This window comes from Haliotis rubra, unplaced genomic scaffold (assembly GCF_003918875.1).
Source record: "Haliotis rubra isolate DU_JTF1 unplaced genomic scaffold, ASM391887v1 Scf1631, whole genome shotgun sequence".
NCBI lineage: Eukaryota > Metazoa > Mollusca > Gastropoda > Lepetellida > Haliotidae > Haliotis > Haliotis rubra.
Window position 1 is genome coordinate 73,076 of NW_025765594.1, and position 20,417 is coordinate 93,492.

Sequence of the window (20,417 nt, forward strand, 5' to 3'; positions counted from 1 at the left end):
TGCGGTAATTACAATATCATCGCACACTCAATTTGCATAAAAGTCATGGTCTGTTTCACATAAATAGCTTTGGACTTAGAAACAATGCGGATTTCTCATTTCTGCACTAATCTCCTCCCAGTAAAATCCCTATTTCTACGCTTCCTATCCCCTTACCACTGGAGAGGACTGTAGTAAGGCCGAACTTTGTTTCTTAACATATATTTCACACTTTCACATAATAACTACATAAATTGTAGATATAAATGCGAAAAAAGAGTTTTTAAATTTCCGACAGTACTTTAGTGAGTGCGTAAAGCGTTTCCCCGTCAGGGTGAAGGCCTTGATTGATTGCCCACATGGGCAGCAGCTCTGACTCGCTGACTAACTTATAGTAATTTTGTCAAAGCTCATAAGTTTGTAAGTTAACTTGGATCTCATAGTTTGGTGTAGAAGGAATATCGAGTGTCTTCATTGTTAGTTACGTTCAACACGTTGCCATTGACCTGTGGTGATGGTTTAGTAGTGTTTGTTGTTTAACGTCGCCTCCAGCAATGACATGATACATACGTTTCATATGACAGCGGTCTGTAAAATAAATGAACCTGAACCCAACAATCACAAGAATCTATTTCCGAAACTTCTGATGCAACGAAATCGACCAAGACAGGTGGCGGACAACTCGATCCTCTTGCGACCTCTAAACCATGAGTTGCTGGAAACCAGTTTCTGATCCGGGTCGTCAAGAACTACAGTAGGATGGCTCGCTGATATTTCGTAAACGCGTGGAGTGTCAGTGACGTAACGGCTGTATCCACAGTGAGTGAAAACTACATCAACAAGAAATCTATCTGGAGTCTAAATTTATTATTTCAAAATGTCTGAAATAGCGTGGTTATAATCCTATCACAAATAACGGTATCACTGATGTCAACATTGTTCTACATTGTATAATTACAACGGAAGTCATTAAAGGTCGTCATTTCTCCTGACTTCATCGGATTTTGTTACTTTGCATTGTGTGAGGGGCCAGCCTTGTTATTGACCTTTATTCAGTGTGTAGTCAATGACGCCCCAAAAATATTTTAGTGTGATATTTATTATTAGGATACAAAATGTGATATCGGATATGCGTTTTGCCGAGCAAGTTACTTTTTTTATGAAAGGGGCGGTGAGGTAGCCTAGTGGTTAAAGCAATTCGATCGTCACGCCGAAGACCCGGGTTCGATTCCCCTACATGGGCACAATGTGTGAAGTCCATTCCTGGTGTGTCCCCTGCCGTGATATTGCTGGAATATTGGTAAAAGTGACGGAAAACAAAACTCACTCACTATTTCATGAAAACTCAGAGCAAATTATGTCTGCTGAGTTACACTCTCCTCAATCAGAGGTCTGTATGGCGTACTCAGAATGATCAAGATTTACTTTACAGATGACAGCACTGCGGTCCTCTCTTATGGCGTGCATTGTAACATAGCCTGTTAAAGAAGAGGTTAAAACATCACGATGGTACATTTGTTTCTGAACAAAGAGATAAGGTGTGAAATATTTGTTACATGATACCTCGTCAATGGGTTGTAGGTTGAACCATATACATACATACATACATACACACACACACACACACACACACACACACACACACACACACACACACACATACATACATCCATGCACGCACGCGCACACACACACACACACACACACACACACACATACATACATACATACATACATTACATACATACATACATACATACATACATACATACATACATACATACATACATACATACATACATACATACATACATACATACATACATACATACATACATACATTTGTATAGCGCCAATATCCAGTTAAACTGCTCAAAGGGGCTTTGTTTTCCCTCGATCATCACCGTGTCACAAGTTGATGCTCATCACAGATGATTGTTTTATCGTCAACAACAACAACATCAACAACAGTGTAATACAGGTGAGAATCGGCAATTTAAATGACCCTAAACACTTCAAGCATGCAGTTGTTGAAAACGCTATTTATGATGAAAAAAGAGATTTCATTGGATCCTCAAGACAAAAATAGCAGAGAAACTTAATGAACGGACTGAGATAACAATCAGTGAGGATACCCGGTGTTTGAGAACAGAGAAAATGTCATGCCCTACTGGTAGAACCCTTGACTCACACAAGACCGAAAATACATCGGAGTGTACATACCTTTTCACGGTAATACCACGTGGAATTGTCTCACCGGGGATGAATCCTCCGATTATGAGCTAACAATAAAGGTGTAACATATTAATGGCATAAAACCTGCTTTAAAAAGACTTAAATTCAGAGAACACATATTCAGATATTATTGATGGTATTTGTGTGTTTATCCAGGTCAAGGTGAAAATACTTGTGACTGAGGATTTGGAGTTATGACCTAGATACATTCATGTTACAGAACTTGCACTCAGTGTAAATGGTGGATTGACCTCTCAATCCACCGATACGTCAACAAGACTAGTTGACAAGAAGTGTCTTCTGAAGACCTGTTGTAACCTAGAACTCCTCACAGGAATATTGGACGTACATTTGCGACAATACCATAGGCTTTGTTCTGATGTCAGCAGTTCTGGTTTCTGTGATCTTGCATTTCTGCTGCCTGATCCTTTGAGTCCTGCTCACAAATAAACAATATTGCATTTAATATAAGAAGCTGGTTGTTGATACACAGAAGAATACGTCATTATAACGACCCATTAAGTCGGCAGATAGCATATTTCCGTTTTGGCTATTTATGGTGACAGTATTGGAGTTATTATCTACTGTAAGGTTTGAAAGTTGTTTTGTTATTTTGTTTAGAAAGTTTCCCATCCTCCACCATGGTGTCACAATATACCTATCATCTGTTGAAGCCGTTGCCACCGCCCTTCATGCACCTGAAACATCAACACTTGCATCAAACAGATCAGTTGTTGAGCACAATATGTGTTTGTGTGTGTGTGTGTGCATGCATCTGTCCATCCATCTATATCTCAACATCTAATCGCATGTGCCAATACTGAAATTGATAACCTGTAGTACAGAGCAGTCAGAAAGTTTTTGGTCCTCGAGGCCACCGGGTGAAACATATTGAAGAACGACTGATAGCAGTACGTGTTCCGAGTCCCATGGGGTACTCGTACTGCAATCACCATTCCATCATATAGTCACATCCTGTATTGATTATATTGTAATGCCCTTAAGTTAAGAAGTTGTGTAATTTATCACTTTCAATATATCAGAGATTATATTCCTACCTTTTCTGTCTCCTCACATTTTGCTTGACTGTGCTGCAAATCCTTGTTTAACTTTGACAACTGCATCTTCACTGAAACGAGAAAAGCCAGGATCCCCATTCAGGACATTGATATCATATTTCACAGTTTATTGGAAATATACTGGACAAAAACTAGTTAGGGATATATGTAAATTTTGAAATTATGAACAATGATCTATTTATTAATTGACACACTGATAAAATATCAATGATAAAAATACCAATGTCCCTAAGTTATTTTGTCCAGTATATATATATATGATATAATGTGATCAATTGTCAGTCAGCACATTGTTTACCAGCCATAGTGCATTTAACACAATTAATAGTGACAACATAGGTAGATAAACTTGCAAGTTAAACTATTCCTCAACTAGATTTAACAGGAAGTGTAGCACGAAGAAGATCCTGATGCCTAATACGTTTGTTCGCATGGGGTTGCTCATAAAAAAACATTGTAAATAACTGTGAAAGGTTATCATTTATTGATAAAAACAACAACACAGTGCCCATGAAGATCCGAGAACAAAACATTAATAGGGAAAGGACTAAATATTCAGTTCTTATTCTTACAAAAATAACATTTACTCCACATGTATTTTCTCTGGTATATTATATAAATGTCAACTTACAAGCTTCAGCTGCCTCATTCTGCTTTTCTGTCTGTGACCTGTGTTCCTCTCTTTCCTTCTTAATTGTCTCCTGCACGAAACACATGAACTTCATACATGCACCTAGTTGGAACATTTGATGAATATTCACGAAAAAACACTTCTGCTTCATTTTAATATACTATAAAAGTAATATATGCTTTCAGGACAAGTTCACATAATATTTAATTTGTTGCAGCTAAGGGAAGTTCTATCTTGATAAATAGCCATTATAAATGATCAAATTCCCACGTTTTTCTACCGTCTGACATTTTGTTTGTCTAAATAAAAACACACGCACGCACATATATGTTTGAGTATATATAGAGACTATATTTACTTTCACATGACATTACAAGATGCAGTATAGAAGTTGGGTTGACGTTTCCTGATGAGAACCAATCCATGTACCTATATAGAATGTACTTATGATTATCATTATTAATATAAAGTCAAATACAAATTGTATAAGGTTTCTGTTTTGCAAACAACATATTACCTCGTTGGCTTGTCGTTCTCTCAATGTCATCGTCATCAACTCTGAAACAAAATACAGACCTGATCTATTAAATTTGTCATTGGCAGTTAACTTTCTATTTACAAAGTATATTAACAACTGAACCAATTAAACGAAATATATTCTTTGGATACGTGTTCCGTTACTACAGATTAACAGGCACTCTGTTTTTAAATAAAGCTATTCAAATTGGATGAGTCATAAAAGTAAAGACTCAATTCAGTTAGTCAAACTGGTCCATTCCTGTGAGTATTATCTAAATGTAATATGTCATTATATATATTCACCTTGTGAAGTAGGCTGAGAATCTGGAATATGATCCATGTTGAGACTGAAGGTGAGACCACCAAATGTGTTGATAAGTTCCTCCAGGGCTCTCTGGCCTTGAAAGGTAAGAAGGATTCTCGTGGCTCGCGTGTCATCTTCTGGAAGCTTCATCTTCAGATTTTCATCACATTTCGTCTGCAGTACATCTGTGAGAGTAATCAGCTCATCTCGTCTTGTAGATTCAAGTGTTCTCTTGGTATCAGGCTATCGCTGATACTATAGAAATATGGACGCCATGTAAAGCGTCAAGTTTCTCTTGAACCATTCTGTATGGGGACTGTAGACTCACTTGAATTTCCTCCATGAGTTGTCTCTGTCGATGAAGCAACTTTGCAGCAACACCTTTGCAAACTTTAGTCGCAACTTGTTCCAGTCTTCTTTGTGTAGTTCGCAGTTCAGTTTGGTGGCTTGTGACAGTTTTCATCCTGCCAGTGACATCTTCCAATTTAAGTTGCTGTTTCTTCACTTGTTCCTCCAGCTGACCCTTCGCTACGTCATAGGCCTGATACAGGTCTTCATTCTGGTGATCTTTGTGGGCCCCATGCACACATATAAGACAGACTGCCTTCTTACATGTGTGGTCATACAGCTGCAGTTTGTTGTCAGGGTGGTCTCTGCAAATAGCCTCCTTCAGCCACTGCGTCATAGGGATATTCGTTGACTGGTCAATCTCACTCACTCTGTGATTTCGATTCCGTTTCGGCGTGTCGTGGTGTTTATGGCAGTCAAAGCAGAGCTTGTCATCACATTCGTGGCAGTACACCACTGCCTTTGCATCATGATCCTCATCGATGTAGCTGCATTTCATCTCACCATCAACGTTGACTTTAAAGGCAGCTTCATTGCTCCTGACATGATCTACCGTTGTCTTCCATGGTGAAGTCAAGGCCACAGGAAGGACAGTGTATGCAGGTCTCTTCCGCCTGTGTAGCTTGGTGATCAAGGCATGGCTTGCAGGCAGAATGAAGGCATGGAAGAAGACAAAGCTGACTCTCATCACAACATGACTGAGTTGAAAATTGGCACATTCTCTCCCAGAACCTGGTGGCAGAAAAGTAACACACAGGGATAAAAATAAATCGAACAGGTATAGGGTAAATTACTCAAGCTTGCATTATTCTTTAGGATGTCATCGTGTTTGTAACTATTTTAGTTATAAGAAAGGCTGACCAATTTTCCCTGCATGTTGGACTTGCTCTGTATTGTCCACCCTGTCTGGAGACTGTGATCTTGGAACACCCACTAGAGCATCGTATGCCTCCTGTTCTTCTCGTAGTCCCTGTAACGACAATTATCACTGCATCATATACACCTGTCAAGGAATTATCACATGTGTTGTAATGCATTTTAGTTCTAGAAGTTAATTCTAATTTCAGTTAAGTTGTTGCTGTTGTAATATTGTAAAAGCATATACATAATAAAAGATTAAATTCCCACCTTTTCTAACGTCTCACATCTTGCCCGACTGTTCTGCAAGTTCTTGTTTAAGTTTGACAACTGCATCTTCACTGAAATGGGAAAGGCCAAGGATCATCATTTAGGACATTATTATTTTGTTTTTACAGTTAGACTGGTATATGATACAATATATTTCATTTTAATAGACAACCCATTTTCACCAGTTTTTGTACATCTACCATAATCAAAACATATATGTAAAGTCAACTTGCAAGTTATACCATACTTCATTTTCTAACAGAAAACGTAAATACCTTCAATAAAATAAATAATCAATGTTTCATTACATAGGAAAGCATCTCCTCCTTGTGAAAGTCCTGATTCGGAGTTGGCCCGTTCATGTTAAAACTGCAGAAGGAGGCATGATTCCCCATATGGGTACAATGTCAGAAGCCCATTTCTGGTGTCCACACCGCGATATTGGTGGATTAATATTGCTAAAAAGGTGTAGAACTCAACTCAATAACTAACTTATGGGCATGAAACTCGAACAGACTGTTCATAAACACACTGTGTTTTAGCTGTCAAGGCCTCGAAGTGAAATGTTGCAGGAATGGCGCAAAACAAAAGATGAAAATGGTGATCGAAACACAATACAGATTCTTCAGTATACCATACCTCCAGGAGGGCGACACTCATGACGAGTCGGTTGTCCACGAGGCAGTCACAGTTGGTTAATGCTACTGAATCGATAACCTGCTGCTAGAGCAACAACACGGTGACCGCGAAGATCCGAGATGGAATTGACCATCAGCAACCGACGCTTGTCATAAGAGGCGAGTAGCCGGTTTGAAGATTGGTTGATATACCAAAACTACCTTCGATAGGCAAAGGACTAAATATTTTGCTGTTATTTCACTAAAAACATTTACCTCAGAGGTATTTTTTCTGATATATGATATAAATGTCAACTTACAGGCTTCAGTTTCCTCATTCTGCTTTTCCATCTGTGACCTGTGTTCCTCTCTTTCCTTCTTAACTGTCTCCTCCAGTTCAGCCTGGTCCAGGTACTTTTGTTGAATTTGAACCTCAAGTCTCTGCACTGACTGAAAAAAACGTGAACGGCCGCTAAAACGCATGAACTTCATACATACACTATGTTGGAGCATGTTATGCATATTCAAGAAGACACTTCTACCTCTGTATAGAGGCGTTGGGGTAGCCTAATGGTTAAAGCGTCGGCTCGTTACGCTGACTACCCGGGTTCGAATCCCCACGTGGGCACAATGTGTGAAGTCCAGTATTGGTGTCCCCGCCATGATATTGCTGGAATATTGCTAAAAGCGGCGTAAAACCCAACTCACTCACTCACTCCCTTTGTATAGACCTGAGGTTGTTGAAAATGTAAATTTAGTATTAACTACCATTTTAATACATCATAAAAAGTACTCCATGTTTGCATGACAAATTCCCACAATATTCAATTTGTTGCAACTAAAAGGCAGTTCTATCTTGATAAACAGCTATTATAAATGATGAAATTCCCACCTTTTCCAACGTTTCACATTTTGCTCGACTGTGCTGCGAGTCCTTGTTTAAGTTTGACAACTGCATCTTCACTGAAATGGGAAGGGCCAAGGATCATCATTCAGGACATTGATAACTTGTTTCACTGTTAGTGTGGTCTGTACTACAATATGATTGATAGTCATAGCTAACTCAATGTTTAATAATCAATGTTTCATTACATATGAAAGCATCTCCTCCTTGTGAAGGTCGTGCTTCAGAGTTAGCACGTTCATGTTAAAAGGCACAAGGGGCATGATTCCCCATATGGGTACAATGTCTGAAGCCAATTTCTAGTGTCTCCGTCATGATACGGCTAGAATAATGCTAAAAGCGGCGTAGAACTAAACTTAATAACTCACTAATGGGCATGAAACTCGAACAGGCTGTTCATAAAAACGATAGGCAAAGGACTAAATATTTTATTGTTAATTAGGGCTCCTTTGCCTTTAGGCAGGAGACCTATTGTAATCGTTAATGTTTTTATTATTATTTCTTATTCCGCCGTATTTTGTACCAGCCCTACAAAAAGCACCGCTGGACAGAATCGCTTGAAAAAAATTACCATTGTGCCGACAGTGCTGAAGTCGTTTGTGCAAAAATCTCAAGGCTCTAGGCCCAATAGCAAAGGAGAGATAATTCAAAATTAATTCAAAATTTTCAATTTCCAAAGCAATAATCTCCGAAACTACAAGTCCGATAACTACCAAATTTCTGGAGCAGGTCTGCAATCCGATTACCTTCAATTTCAACTGCACGATCCAAGGGGCTACGAGGCACCGTTTGGCCGCCATATTGGATTTAAGGAAATTTCACGTTTTTGACGGGTAGGCATTTCTGCAATCCATAACTCTGAATGTATGATGTCTAGAACTCTGCATATAGTGTATATACCTCAAATATGAATATCCTAAAGCTATGTTGCGATATCTTGAATAGTTACGGACATCTAGATTTTTACTTTCGTTGTTTATGTTTTACTCAAATGTATCTTTAAAGAACCTCAGCATCATTACTAATTCAACTAAACCGCTAGAATTTTTGCAACATGCAGTAACTTGATGTGCTGAACATTTTTTGTTCTTTGGTGCATGTCAAAATAGGGAACCGTTTGGCGGCCATATTGGATTTCGACAGATTCTGATGATACTACATTATAAACACACCATAGCTGCTCGAGTTCTGCACGGAAGGCAGTAAAACCTGGCAGAATGCATCAACGTAAGATGCTTAACATTTCGTGTTCCTACATGCATATACAAAATTGGATCGTTTGTCGGTCATGTGGCATTGAAAATTGCACAAATGCATTATGTGTCCTACAATCGAAATGCCTACCATTTCGCCTGGACGGCTCAAGTCGCTAAAATGCACCGTTTGGACACTTGAAACGGTGCGTCTGATAGCTGAAGTTCCGACGATTCCAGAACACTAATTGTTTTGAACGCAGACCCGAGGACAACGGAGCTACGGCCTGTCAAAGAGCGAACTATTTCTTCTCCCCGAACTTCTTAAAGGTGCATGACCCCGCGCCGACCAGGGGTCAAGTGTTCCTGTCCTCGGAGCTCATGTTTTCCAGCTTTAAACACCCGTAACTCGGACACCAACCATCCGACTTCTTTATCAATTTATGATGTACAGATGTGTTCTCAAACAGTTGTTGAATCAGGTACCATGGAACCTACCACGGGGATGTATTATATCCATTTATGGAGTACAACCTGAATATCAAAATGCAAAGACTGGAGCAAATGTGTCTGCAAATCCACGTGTTACGTCATGTCCAGTGGTGAGTCCAGAACGTGGGCAACCATTGGATCTGCTATTTCAACTGAAGGCGAATGAGTGAGTCAAACTTTAACATTGCATCGCCAGTAAGGCAGCCATATTGCGAGGAGAGCAGCTCCATAGTTAAATACCTCTCATATCAATGTGTTAGTGATATGCTTAGACATACTTTGATTCAGTGATATTTGACTGTCGTACTCTCCATAAGGAATTTTGACCCACGCTGAAAACAAACAGCACTGCATCAGCACACATACCATGCTTTACTCCACAGTGTGATCATGAACAGACGTGGAAATATACAACCAAACGACCTTCCCTAGATACACCTATCCTCAAACTGAGTACTCTATGTGTAATCAGGACGTATATGAAAAAGCTTTTCTCAAAATTGCCCTCCATGTTGTTCGAACTATACCTTTAAAAAAGTACGGGAACCTGATCTTTCAAGGAAGTATAAGCGTTAACAAACTTTTCAAAGACAGACATCTTATGAACGCACCACCATTTCTCTTTATCACCACCCCCAAACACAACGAATGGGATGCACCGGCACAACGCAGTAACCCCCATACACGTGCATGGGGTGTCATTCTTGGGTTTGACGTTTTCAATAAATCGATGTAGACCATTACTTGTGACAATGAAAATTGTACGCATGAAAAATTCACGTCATGCACCAATAATCTTTTAAGAATGATTACTGTGAAGCAACTATGGTCATAAAGAAATGCAAGTGGTGATGCACTCTCTAAACATGCATTATTGTCATATCAACATTGATTGACTCCGATATATCTCCCAATTATTTCAATCTGTGAAAAAGGTTCCACATCTTTTTTTGAAGAGTATATATGCGGAGTGATCATCAGCTATGAATCATACAATGTCTCCACTCCATATCTGTCCGATACATTGTGTAGTTAACGGATGTACGTGGACTATCGTCGGTATACCGTCTCTGGGGACTAAATGGGGCAGATGAGTGTCCCAAACACTGTTCTACTCACCATCCATAATCCCAGGCCCAGCACTCAGCTGAACCACTGAAAAAACTGAAACATACAAGTGGGTAAACAAATGTCTTTCGTATATTTCTTTCTTGTTTGTTGTTTAACGCCGCTCCCAGCAATATTACCCGTGAAAATCCGGGTTAGAATTGATCTTCATCAACCCATGCTAGTCGTAAGAGGAGACTAACGGGATCGGGTGGTCAGGCTCGCTGACTTGGTTGACACATGTCATCGTATCCCCATGGCGAAGATGGATGTTCATGCTGTTGATCACCAGATTGTCTTGTCCAGACTAGATTATTTACAGTCCGCCCCTGGTATATTGCTGAGTGCGGCATAAAACTAAACTCATTCACTGTCAGCGGCGGTCTGTCATTAATCGAGTCTGGGCACGATATGGCTGCAATACGGCCGATGGTAAAGTATAGCTGATTCACTTCCGGTATTCGGGGCCCTTTAGATTCCACATTACGATATCGTACCGACAGTAAAACACTTACAACGCCTCTACTCACTAACACATTTGAGCTGCCTCAAGTCTTAGGCTCGATAATATTTACAATCCATATGACAAGTTAGGTCCTTGGCTGTGACTGGCTCTGCAGTAATGTACAAATGCAGCACTGTGCAAGCCCATGTTTGGTTTAACTCGTACCATGCACATGGAAATCAGCTGATGAACGATAAACAAGATGATATGTCCTTGACAGTGTGGTCTACAGCCTTATGAAAAGTCACAGTGGTTTAACACATGGGATGCAAACTTACCTAGAACCACCAGAAGAAACAGCTTCATGTTGAATAAGGACCGTGTGGTATGTCGTCAGGAAAGTAGTTTTGCCCATCAATACGACAGCCTTATAAACATTTACACCACATAAACATTATGATTGGTTCAAACTGTAAACGGTTTGGATCCCCTTGCTGAGTGTCATGTTTCAGCATAATGACTGTTTAATGATTCTTGATGACACCATTATTCATGTAACATATTTGAATGTTGTCACATCCGTACACATCAAACAGTAAGCAGTTGAACGAATTTACAATTACTTCACTCTTCTTCGAATTCTCATTTCAAAATAAATTCAGCTTTTATTCTAGGTCCGATGGTCCCCGAGAGAGAGTCCCGAGAGAGGATAATGTACATAAAATTGATCTGAATAGATTAAACAAACTATGATCTCGCACCACTAAACACCTGGGTTGGAATTGGTCTTCAGCAACCCGAGAAAGGCAACAGACGGCATCGGATGATCAATCATGCTGCCGATGTGGTTGATGACTGCCATGGTATCCCAACTGCGTAGATCAATGCTCATAGTCAGTCAATGGATTGTCTAGTCCATGTTCCCTTATGAGGCAGCCGCCTTAAAGCTAGATGATAGAGTGTTGCAGCATTACACACGAACATTCTTTACGATGGGTTTATTAGAAATAGTGAGTGGGTGAATGAGTATGGTTGTACGCCACTTTTAGCAATATTCCAACAATACTATACCGCACTCAGCAGTATTCCTGCTACACCGCACTCAGCAGTATTCCTGCTACACCGCACTCAGCAGTATTCCTGCTATACCGCACTCAGCAGTATTCCTGCTATACCGCACTCAGCAGTATTCCTGCTACACCGCACTCAGCAGTATTCCTGCTACACCTCACTCAGTGGTATTCCTCCTACACCGCACTCAGCAGTATTCCTGCTACACCGCACTCAGCAATATTCCTGCTATACCGCGCTCAACAGTAATCCTGCTATACCGCTCAGCAGGTATTCCTCCTACACGCACTCAGCAGTATTCCTGCTACACCGCACTCAGCAGTATTCCTGCTACACCGCACTCAGCAGTATTCCTGCTAAACTACACTCAGCAGTATTCCTGCTAAACCGCACTCAGCAGTATTCCTGCTACACCGCACTCAGCAGTATTCCTGCTACACCGCACTCAGCAGTATTCCTGCTACATCGCACTCAACGGTATTCCTGCTACACCGCACTCAGCAGTATTCCTGCTACACCGCATACCGCACTCAGCAGTATTCCTGCTACACCTCACTCAGCAGTATTCCTGCTAAACTGCACTCAGCGGTATTCCTGCTAAACCGCACTCAGCAGTATTCCTGCTATACCGCACTCAGCAGTATTCCTGCTACACCGCCATCAGCAGTATTCCTGCTATACCGCACTCAACGGTATTCCTGCTATTTGGCAGTGGTCTGTAAATCGAGTCTGCATTAGACAACCTAGTGTTTGACAACATGACCATACATCATTGCATCGACCGAGTCAGTGACCAAAAGATCCTGATAGTCGCCTCTTGCGTCAAGCATGTGTCGCAGAAGGCCAATTCTATCCCGGATCTTCACGAGTCTACAATTTGACCTCAGCCTCCAACACACCCTCGAGCCTTGACACACATACCTGTGGCAAGCCTACAATAGAATGTTACACCCACCATGCTGTATTTCTTGTAAGGATAGGATGGTGGGTATTGCTGGGAATACTTGAAGAATCTCAGCGAGGATGACCACCTGATCCCGTTAGTCGCCTCTTACGACAAGCATGTGTTGTGGAAACCAGTTCTAACTCGGTAGGTTGGTCTGCTGTTTAACGCCACACTCGGCAATATATTCCATCTATATATCGACAGGTCTGTAAATAATCAGGTCTGGACCAGACAATAGAGTGATCAACAGCATGAGCATCAATCTACGCAATTGGGATCCGAGGACGTGTTTCTAAAGACCTATTCTAACCCGGATCTTAAACAAATGAAATGACGGTAGGAAATAACGTTAAGTTGGCCCAATCCGTTGCTAGCCATAGATTCAGGAGTCAGTTCTGGATGGATGGATATTCCACACCTCTCAGTCAGCCCAGAACTTTCAGAAAAGCTGTTTGAATTCAGAAATGGCGTGTGCGTAGGGAAGGTCATGCGTACCAATTTCGCGAACACCACGTATCAACACTTATCGTAATCGTCATGGATATTTTGACATACGTCTTGTCTGAAATCTGATGATAGTTTGAACCTAACGTATTGATTTCTATGACAGAGACAGACAGAGAAAAAGAGAGAGACGTAATGAATGGCATTGGTATCGCCTTAACTGTAGTACTCTCTGCCGTCCTTCAGTCTATCACAAGTATTGGAGTTTCATTGGAGTATGTTGACGTGACATCACCTTTTGTTTATTTCACTTACACAGGGAGGGTATATGGACACTACAGTGAGACCTGGCTAGTTTGGGCCATCCACCTTTCAGAGGATAGTGGTGTTACTTTACAAAGTTAAAGTACTCAGACCCAATAATTCCTTACTGGGAACATTTACCGACTGAAAACTCCATGCTATCATTAGGATAACAGATATTTGACGTTATCTTCATAGTTCACATTTAGTACAGATCACTGCAGATATGTACAGGCAGGACAGAGATGGGTCACTCTGACCTACCGATATCTTGTTATCATGAACACACCACATCACATGTGTGGTATATAGGTCGGAGATTTGGAATCTGTTGGACAGCAGCGTTGATAAAACAAATTATTATACAATGTATAGCGTTCTCGGCAGGATAAAGCCAATGGATATTATCAGTATCCATGGGGTCATATACGATGATAGAGAGCAAGTTAGAGATGTCAAATGCAAATTTTAGTGACTACTGTCACTGTGTATTTGTTGCTCAAAATGTTAATTGAAGGCTTCTGAATTTCAGTACGAGTATGTTGTTATTTGTCAAACTCTGTGTAGCACAATGGTTATTCCGAGTACAGAATGATAACCATCCCAAAACACACGCGCGTGATAACCTATATATATATGTACTGTGCCGAGGCGAAACTACTGGACCATACACCAATGAAATCTATTGAATCATGTAACAAGGCATAACGGAACAAATGAACTCCAAATCACAACATTGTAGAATCATGAAGCACGTGACCTCGGCGAGGAGATGGGTGCTATGCCACATTTACCATTGTCCCCAGACTCCGTTGTAAAAGGACATGTATTCTTAGAACTATATTGATCATATAACAACGTATGGTATGGATTTACAGCTACTTTAATATTTACAAGTGGCTTCCAATCAATCCTATAATGCTTATCCTTTTCATTGTATAGACATTCTGTACACCCATTGCATAAACATACCACTTATCTCTTTGAACTGCAAATCTCAATCAAAGCCTACAGGCCTATGAAGATCCAGGCCAAAACTGATCTTCAGTAACCCATGCTGTCGTCAGAGGCGACTAATGAGATCGGGTGGTTAGGCTCGCTGACTTGGTGGACACATGTCATTGTATATCCCAATTGCGTAGATCAATACTCATGATGCTGATAACTTGATTGTCTGGTCCAGGCTCACTTATTTACACACAGCAGACTGGCATGTTGCCGAGTGTCTTCAAACAACAAAGAAACAAAACAAAGTATTTCTGCTCTGGAATATTATATCACAACCAACTCTTAGATACTATACACGATGGTTTATTTCCGACTGTATACATGAGATACATATAGACCGATTGGGATGAAACAACGGTGCTATCTATGAAGCTAACTATAAGAATTAAACAGCAACACGCCTGGATGACATAATAATTTACAGAGCAATGTCTAGCACAGTCTAAAAAACGTCTAATTTTAAACATACATTGTAATGAGTGAAATGTTGTTACACCACTGTCAGCAATACATGGGTTAACTAAGATGATTTTAAACTAGCGTAATCTGGAAGAGGCACAAAGGGCATTGAAATCATCAGTACACCCAAATTCCATACGATCGTTCCCGGACTCTGCAACTCTTACTGCACTGGTTTACAGGTGGTAAATTTGAATCTGGAATCACCAGGAAAATCCATGTAGCAAGCACATTCATGTTTATGTGATCGGGTCTGTTTTGGTCTTCAGTGGTCTGTGACCACCATACACCAGTTTCCGACCCTACCTAGATAATACATCACACATCAACAAAGATAATACATCACACATCAACAAAGATAATACATCACACATCAACAAAGATAATAGATCACACATCAGCAAAGATAATACATCACACATCAACAAAGATAATACATCACATATCAGCAAAGATAATACATCACACAGCAGCAAAGATAATACATCACACATCAGCAAAGATAATACATCACACAGCAGCAAAGATACTTCATCACACATCAGCAAAGATAATACATCACACATCAACAAAGATAATACATAACACAGCAGCAAAGATAATACATCACACAGCAGCAAAGATAATACATCACACATCAACAAAGATAATATATCACACAGCAGCAAAGATAATACATCACAAATCAACAAAGATAATACATCACACATCAACAAAGATAATACATCACACATCAGCAAAGATAATACATCACACAGCAGCAAAGATAATACATCACACAGCAGCAAAGATAATACATCACACAGCAGCAAAGATAATACATCACACATCAGCAAAGCATCACACAGATAATACATCACAGCAGCAGATAATACAGCAGCAAAGATAATACATCACACATCAGCAAAGGTAATACATCACACAGCAGCAAAGATAATACATCACAAATCAACAAAGACAATACATCACACAACAAAGATAATACACATCACACATCAACAAAGATAATACATCACACAGCAGCAAAGATAATACATCACACAGCAGCAAAGATAATACATCATAATACATCACACATCAGCAAAGGTAATACATCAGCAGCAAAGATAATACATCTCAGTGTTCCTCATTGCAAAGTCTAGTGTTCCTCATTGCAAAGATAATACATCACATCTCAGCAAAGATAATACATCACACATCAACAAAGATAATACATCACACATCAGCAAAGATAATACATCACACATCAGCAAAGATAGTACATCAAAAATCAACAAAGATAAATACATCACACAGCAGCAAAGATAATACATCACACATCAACAAAGATATATACATCACACAGCAGCAAAGGTAATACATCACACAGCAGCAAAGATAATAAATCACACAGCAGCAAAGTCTAGTGTTCCTCATTGCAAAAGTCTAGTGTTCCTCATTGCAAAGATAATACATCACACATCAGCAAAGAAAATACATCACACATCAACAAAGATAATACATCACACATCAGCAAAGATAATAGATCACACATCAGCAAAGATAATACATCACACATCAACAAAGATAATACATCACACAGCAGCAAAGGTAATACATCACACAGCAGCAAAGATAATACATCACACAGCAGCAAAGTCTAGTGTTCCTCATTGCAAATATCTAGTGTTCCTCATTGCAAAGATAATACATCACACATCAGCAAAGACAATACATCACACATCAACAAAGATAATACATCACACAGCAGCAAAGACTAGTGTTCCTCATTGCAAACGTAACGAAACTGCCCACTGGTTTGGCCAAAACGGACAATATGTATGAGTACATTGTGTGAAGATCCCTGGTCTCTGTAATATAGCTGAGCCACTTCGAAAATATGAAATGTTTGTCTCTATTTCGCGTCCATTTCCAACAAACAGGACAGGGGCGACTATGGGACAAGCCTACTTTATCACACACTCTTCAGTTTGATAGCGGAGCGGGCGAGCGGTTATTACATCATATACCATCCTCACAATGTTCTTCATCTCTTGTTCCTGTATCGGTGAGTATTCTTGGTGAACCTCGTTCGAAGCCTTTGCGTATTTTGGAAACATATTTATCTACTCACGGTAGAAGGAGTATCAGTTTCATAATGACAACGGAAATTGGAAGTATTAAACACAGGAAGCTGATGATTGCGAAGTATTCTGGAAATCCTGTCTCTATCCAACGGGAAGACCCATGATCAGCATGTGCCCTGCTGAAACAAACAACAGTGTGAACCCCAGCGAGGACTGGACGAACCGCCACTCCCGCCAGTTCAAAGAATCGCTGAATGATGGCAACGTGGTGGTTGCTAGGAGACAGAGCAGGACGAAGCCTACCATACCGGCAAGACATGCGGCCTCTCCCTTCCATATCATCACCGTCTTCATCGGAAGGTGAAGGTCGTTGGTATGATTCGCGGGTATTGTTATGGCGGTTGAATGAAACCACGAGCTGAAGTTTGCCGGTGTAATCAGTACGACTGACATGAGAACATGGGGTAATATCAAGATGAAACAAAGGGACGCCAAGCTGTTTTCTTGACTTCAACCAAGCATCCAGCCATCTTGGAAACGGTTTGTGTTTTGTTCCATACCGTATCTGCATGAGAGCTGCGAAACATCCGGGCATGTAGGTCAAGGCCATTACTGTAATGGCCGTCGCACTAACGGGCTTGTTGAGAACATTCAAAGAACAGTTGATGATAACTGTATGTGTGTCTTATAAAAACACAGATATATTGCGTAGAGAAACCAAATACCGAAAATGATACACGTAAACAATACTGGTATCTTCCATTCAGGAACAGACGTGTGACGTACACCTCGATCCTCTGTGATGACGTCAACCTGCCGAAGTTAATCGGCACAAAGCCCATCTCACGTGAAAGGTTACTAACTCTGTCTCGTGCACCGACGTCATTGCTGGCAACGAATATCGTTCTACTTCCACCGGCAATGTCGTTTTCCATGACATAGGCTGAAGCAGTGTTGAAGGCTTTACAACGGTTGCTGTTGGTAGCGAAGACGTCATAGCCAGAGAGGACCAGTCGCTTAGCAAGAGCCCCGCCGAAGGTGCCAGTTCCGACGATACCAATTCTCCTGGAAAATTCGTAGTTCCATCTCCATATCCTCTTGTGTCTGACGCTGTCGTTATCTGGGATGCTCTGGAAAGGGAAATGAAAGACATCAATTGCTTTACATGCCCAATTAATCCCTGTACTTATTGTGCAGTTAAAATAAGTTTGATTATGGAGTTATTTGCTTCATTCAGGTTGTTTGTCAGTATAGAAGAGAAAAGTGAAATTGATTGTTGCGGAACATGTTTCAGTCGTTATTGATTTGTTTGTTTGTTTTTATCGCCGGACATAGCAATATTCCAGCGATATGGCGGCGATCTGTAAATACATGTTATTGAGTCTGAACCAGACAATCCAGTGGACAACATCATGAGCATCGATCTATGCACTTGGGATACGATGACATGTGTCAACCAAGTCAGCGACCCTGACCACCTGATCCTCGCCTATTACATCTTAGTGGCCTCTTACGACAAGCAGAGATTGCTGAAGACCAATTTCAACCTTCTCGATTAGATTTTTGTCGAGTATCAGATTGAGTACTTGGTTTTGATGCGTGTTTGCAAATTGAATGTGGTTGGGAATTTATGTGTCGTTGATATTTGTTGAATATTTGCTTGGAGCATTTGATTGTTGTCATAGTAGTCGTTTTATTATTGGACTGTGTGTGATTGTTGTTGACTATTTGTTGTTGAAGTTTGGGTTATTGTTTAGTATTGATGTTAGAGTATGGAGTGTGTGTTGTGATTATAATGGCGTTCCGTGACTAATCGTGTGTGGACAAGACATTCAGTGAATGGCACCATGAACATAGGTTTGCTTGTATTTCTGTTGTTTACGTAGAAATTTTCCAGCTATATGACGGCGGTCTGTAAGTTATAGAGTTTGGACCAAACAATCCAGTGGTCAATAGAATCGATCTACGCAATTGGATACATGACATGTATTAAGCAAGGAATTCAGCCTAAATCAATCCTGTCGGTCCCATTACCTAAAGTATTCTTTGCTGAAGAACGATAACGTGCATCTCCTCGGAGACTTGATTGTTCATATTGTGGTACAAGAGGATATGGGCTCTTTGTTACTGAGTGTCAGTATATGTCTTTGAACATTTGACAGCTTAAGTACTTGGCCTGATGTAATGTTTGCTAACTAGTCGAAAATAAAATTCGTGAATACCTAATTTTCAGATGTTACTTCATTTCTGTATTCATGCCCATCACCCCCACCACCCCAACTCACCCGCCCCTCCCTATCACCATCACTTGCTTGATAGCCGTTTTAGCATGCACACCGAATGTCCTTGTATATCAAGAATTTGGTTGATCCGCATATATCATTCACTGGAGGTATTGCTTGTGTGAGATAAGACGATATCTCCCAGAAAGTATCCTTTTGACACTAGATTTTGTACAATGCCCTGACGTCATCATTTACATGACTCACAATGCTATGATAAAAGTTAAAAGGCAAACCTAGGATATTTGTAACTTTATCAACTCGTGTTGATATAATTGATGTCAGTAGACGCTTGGGTGAGATATTCTACATACCATTCTCACTCCTTATAGTGTAGTGTTCAAAGCTTGGACGGTAAGCTAACTTTGTGAGTGCAGGGTTATCGTTAGTCTGTTTCTTTACAGTCACTGAACCACATTATTTTCCTCGACTGCCTTGCCCTCCGTGCAATGCTGAAGCCCTAAATGAAGCAAGTCTAGATTTCCTCAGGTTCTCGGGCTCCTTTACAGTTTAAATGGGGATATTTGGTACTATCAAAATTATATACATTTAGGGAGTAAGCGTTAGTCTAGGTTATCGTCAACATGTCAAGTAAAGTTAACAGATGCTCAAATATCTTCACCGAACCTTCCTAAGACCGCTTGTCATAACACATCAGTTGTTTATCAGTAACATGGTATACTTATGAGTCTCGAGATCTGGAAATCTGTTTGCTGGCGGTCTATTAAGATACAGGAGGGCAGCATCTAAATTTAGTTCTAGATAGTGTACTGTCACACACAGAAGTGGTTTGTTTGAACCTGAACGCTGGTCGTGTTTTACACTAGTAACTGTACAACATACTCTGCAGACTATAC

The 20,417-nt window shown here is 40.3% G+C and overlaps 2 protein-coding genes and 2 long non-coding RNA genes across 4 annotated transcripts in view; all 4 read right to left on the reverse strand.

Annotated features, from left to right (window-relative positions):
* LOC124271783 overlaps positions 1-1,500 on the reverse strand; it is a 10,857-nt gene extending 9,357 nt beyond the window's left edge. The window contains exon 1 of the long non-coding RNA XR_006897133.1: positions 1,410-1,500. This is a non-coding gene — a long non-coding RNA (uncharacterized LOC124271783). The remainder of the gene's footprint in view (positions 1-1,409) is intronic.
* A 684-nt stretch (positions 1,501-2,184) lies between these two features.
* On the reverse strand, positions 2,185-4,978 carry LOC124271777. Its single transcript, XM_046706936.1, has 7 exons — positions 4,747-4,978; positions 4,442-4,482; positions 3,925-3,994; positions 3,273-3,343; positions 2,873-2,912; positions 2,564-2,650; positions 2,185-2,261 (listed from the first exon to the last, which is right to left on the reverse strand). Exons 1-7 carry the CDS (start codon positions 4,895-4,897, stop codon positions 2,233-2,235), a joined length of 489 nt encoding a protein of 162 aa, XP_046562892.1. The 5' UTR covers positions 4,898-4,978; the 3' UTR covers positions 2,185-2,232.
* A 7-nt stretch (positions 4,979-4,985) lies between these two features.
* Positions 4,986-20,417, reverse strand: part of LOC124271775 (E3 ubiquitin-protein ligase TRIM33-like) — a 35,737-nt gene continuing 20,305 nt past the window's right edge. Inside the window, exons 6-9 of the mRNA XM_046706935.1 lie at positions 7,161-7,281; positions 6,224-6,294; positions 5,957-6,065; positions 4,986-5,827 (exon numbers count right to left, since the gene is read on the reverse strand). Coding sequence (XP_046562891.1) covers positions 4,986-5,827; positions 5,957-6,065; positions 6,224-6,294; positions 7,161-7,281 — 1,143 coding nt within the window. The remainder of the gene's footprint in view (positions 5,828-5,956; positions 6,066-6,223; positions 6,295-7,160; positions 7,282-20,417) is intronic.
* Positions 9,701-11,545, reverse strand: LOC124271784. Its single transcript, XR_006897134.1, has 3 exons — positions 11,320-11,545; positions 10,549-10,593; positions 9,701-9,761 (listed from the first exon to the last, which is right to left on the reverse strand). It is a non-coding gene; the product is annotated as an uncharacterized LOC124271784 (long non-coding RNA).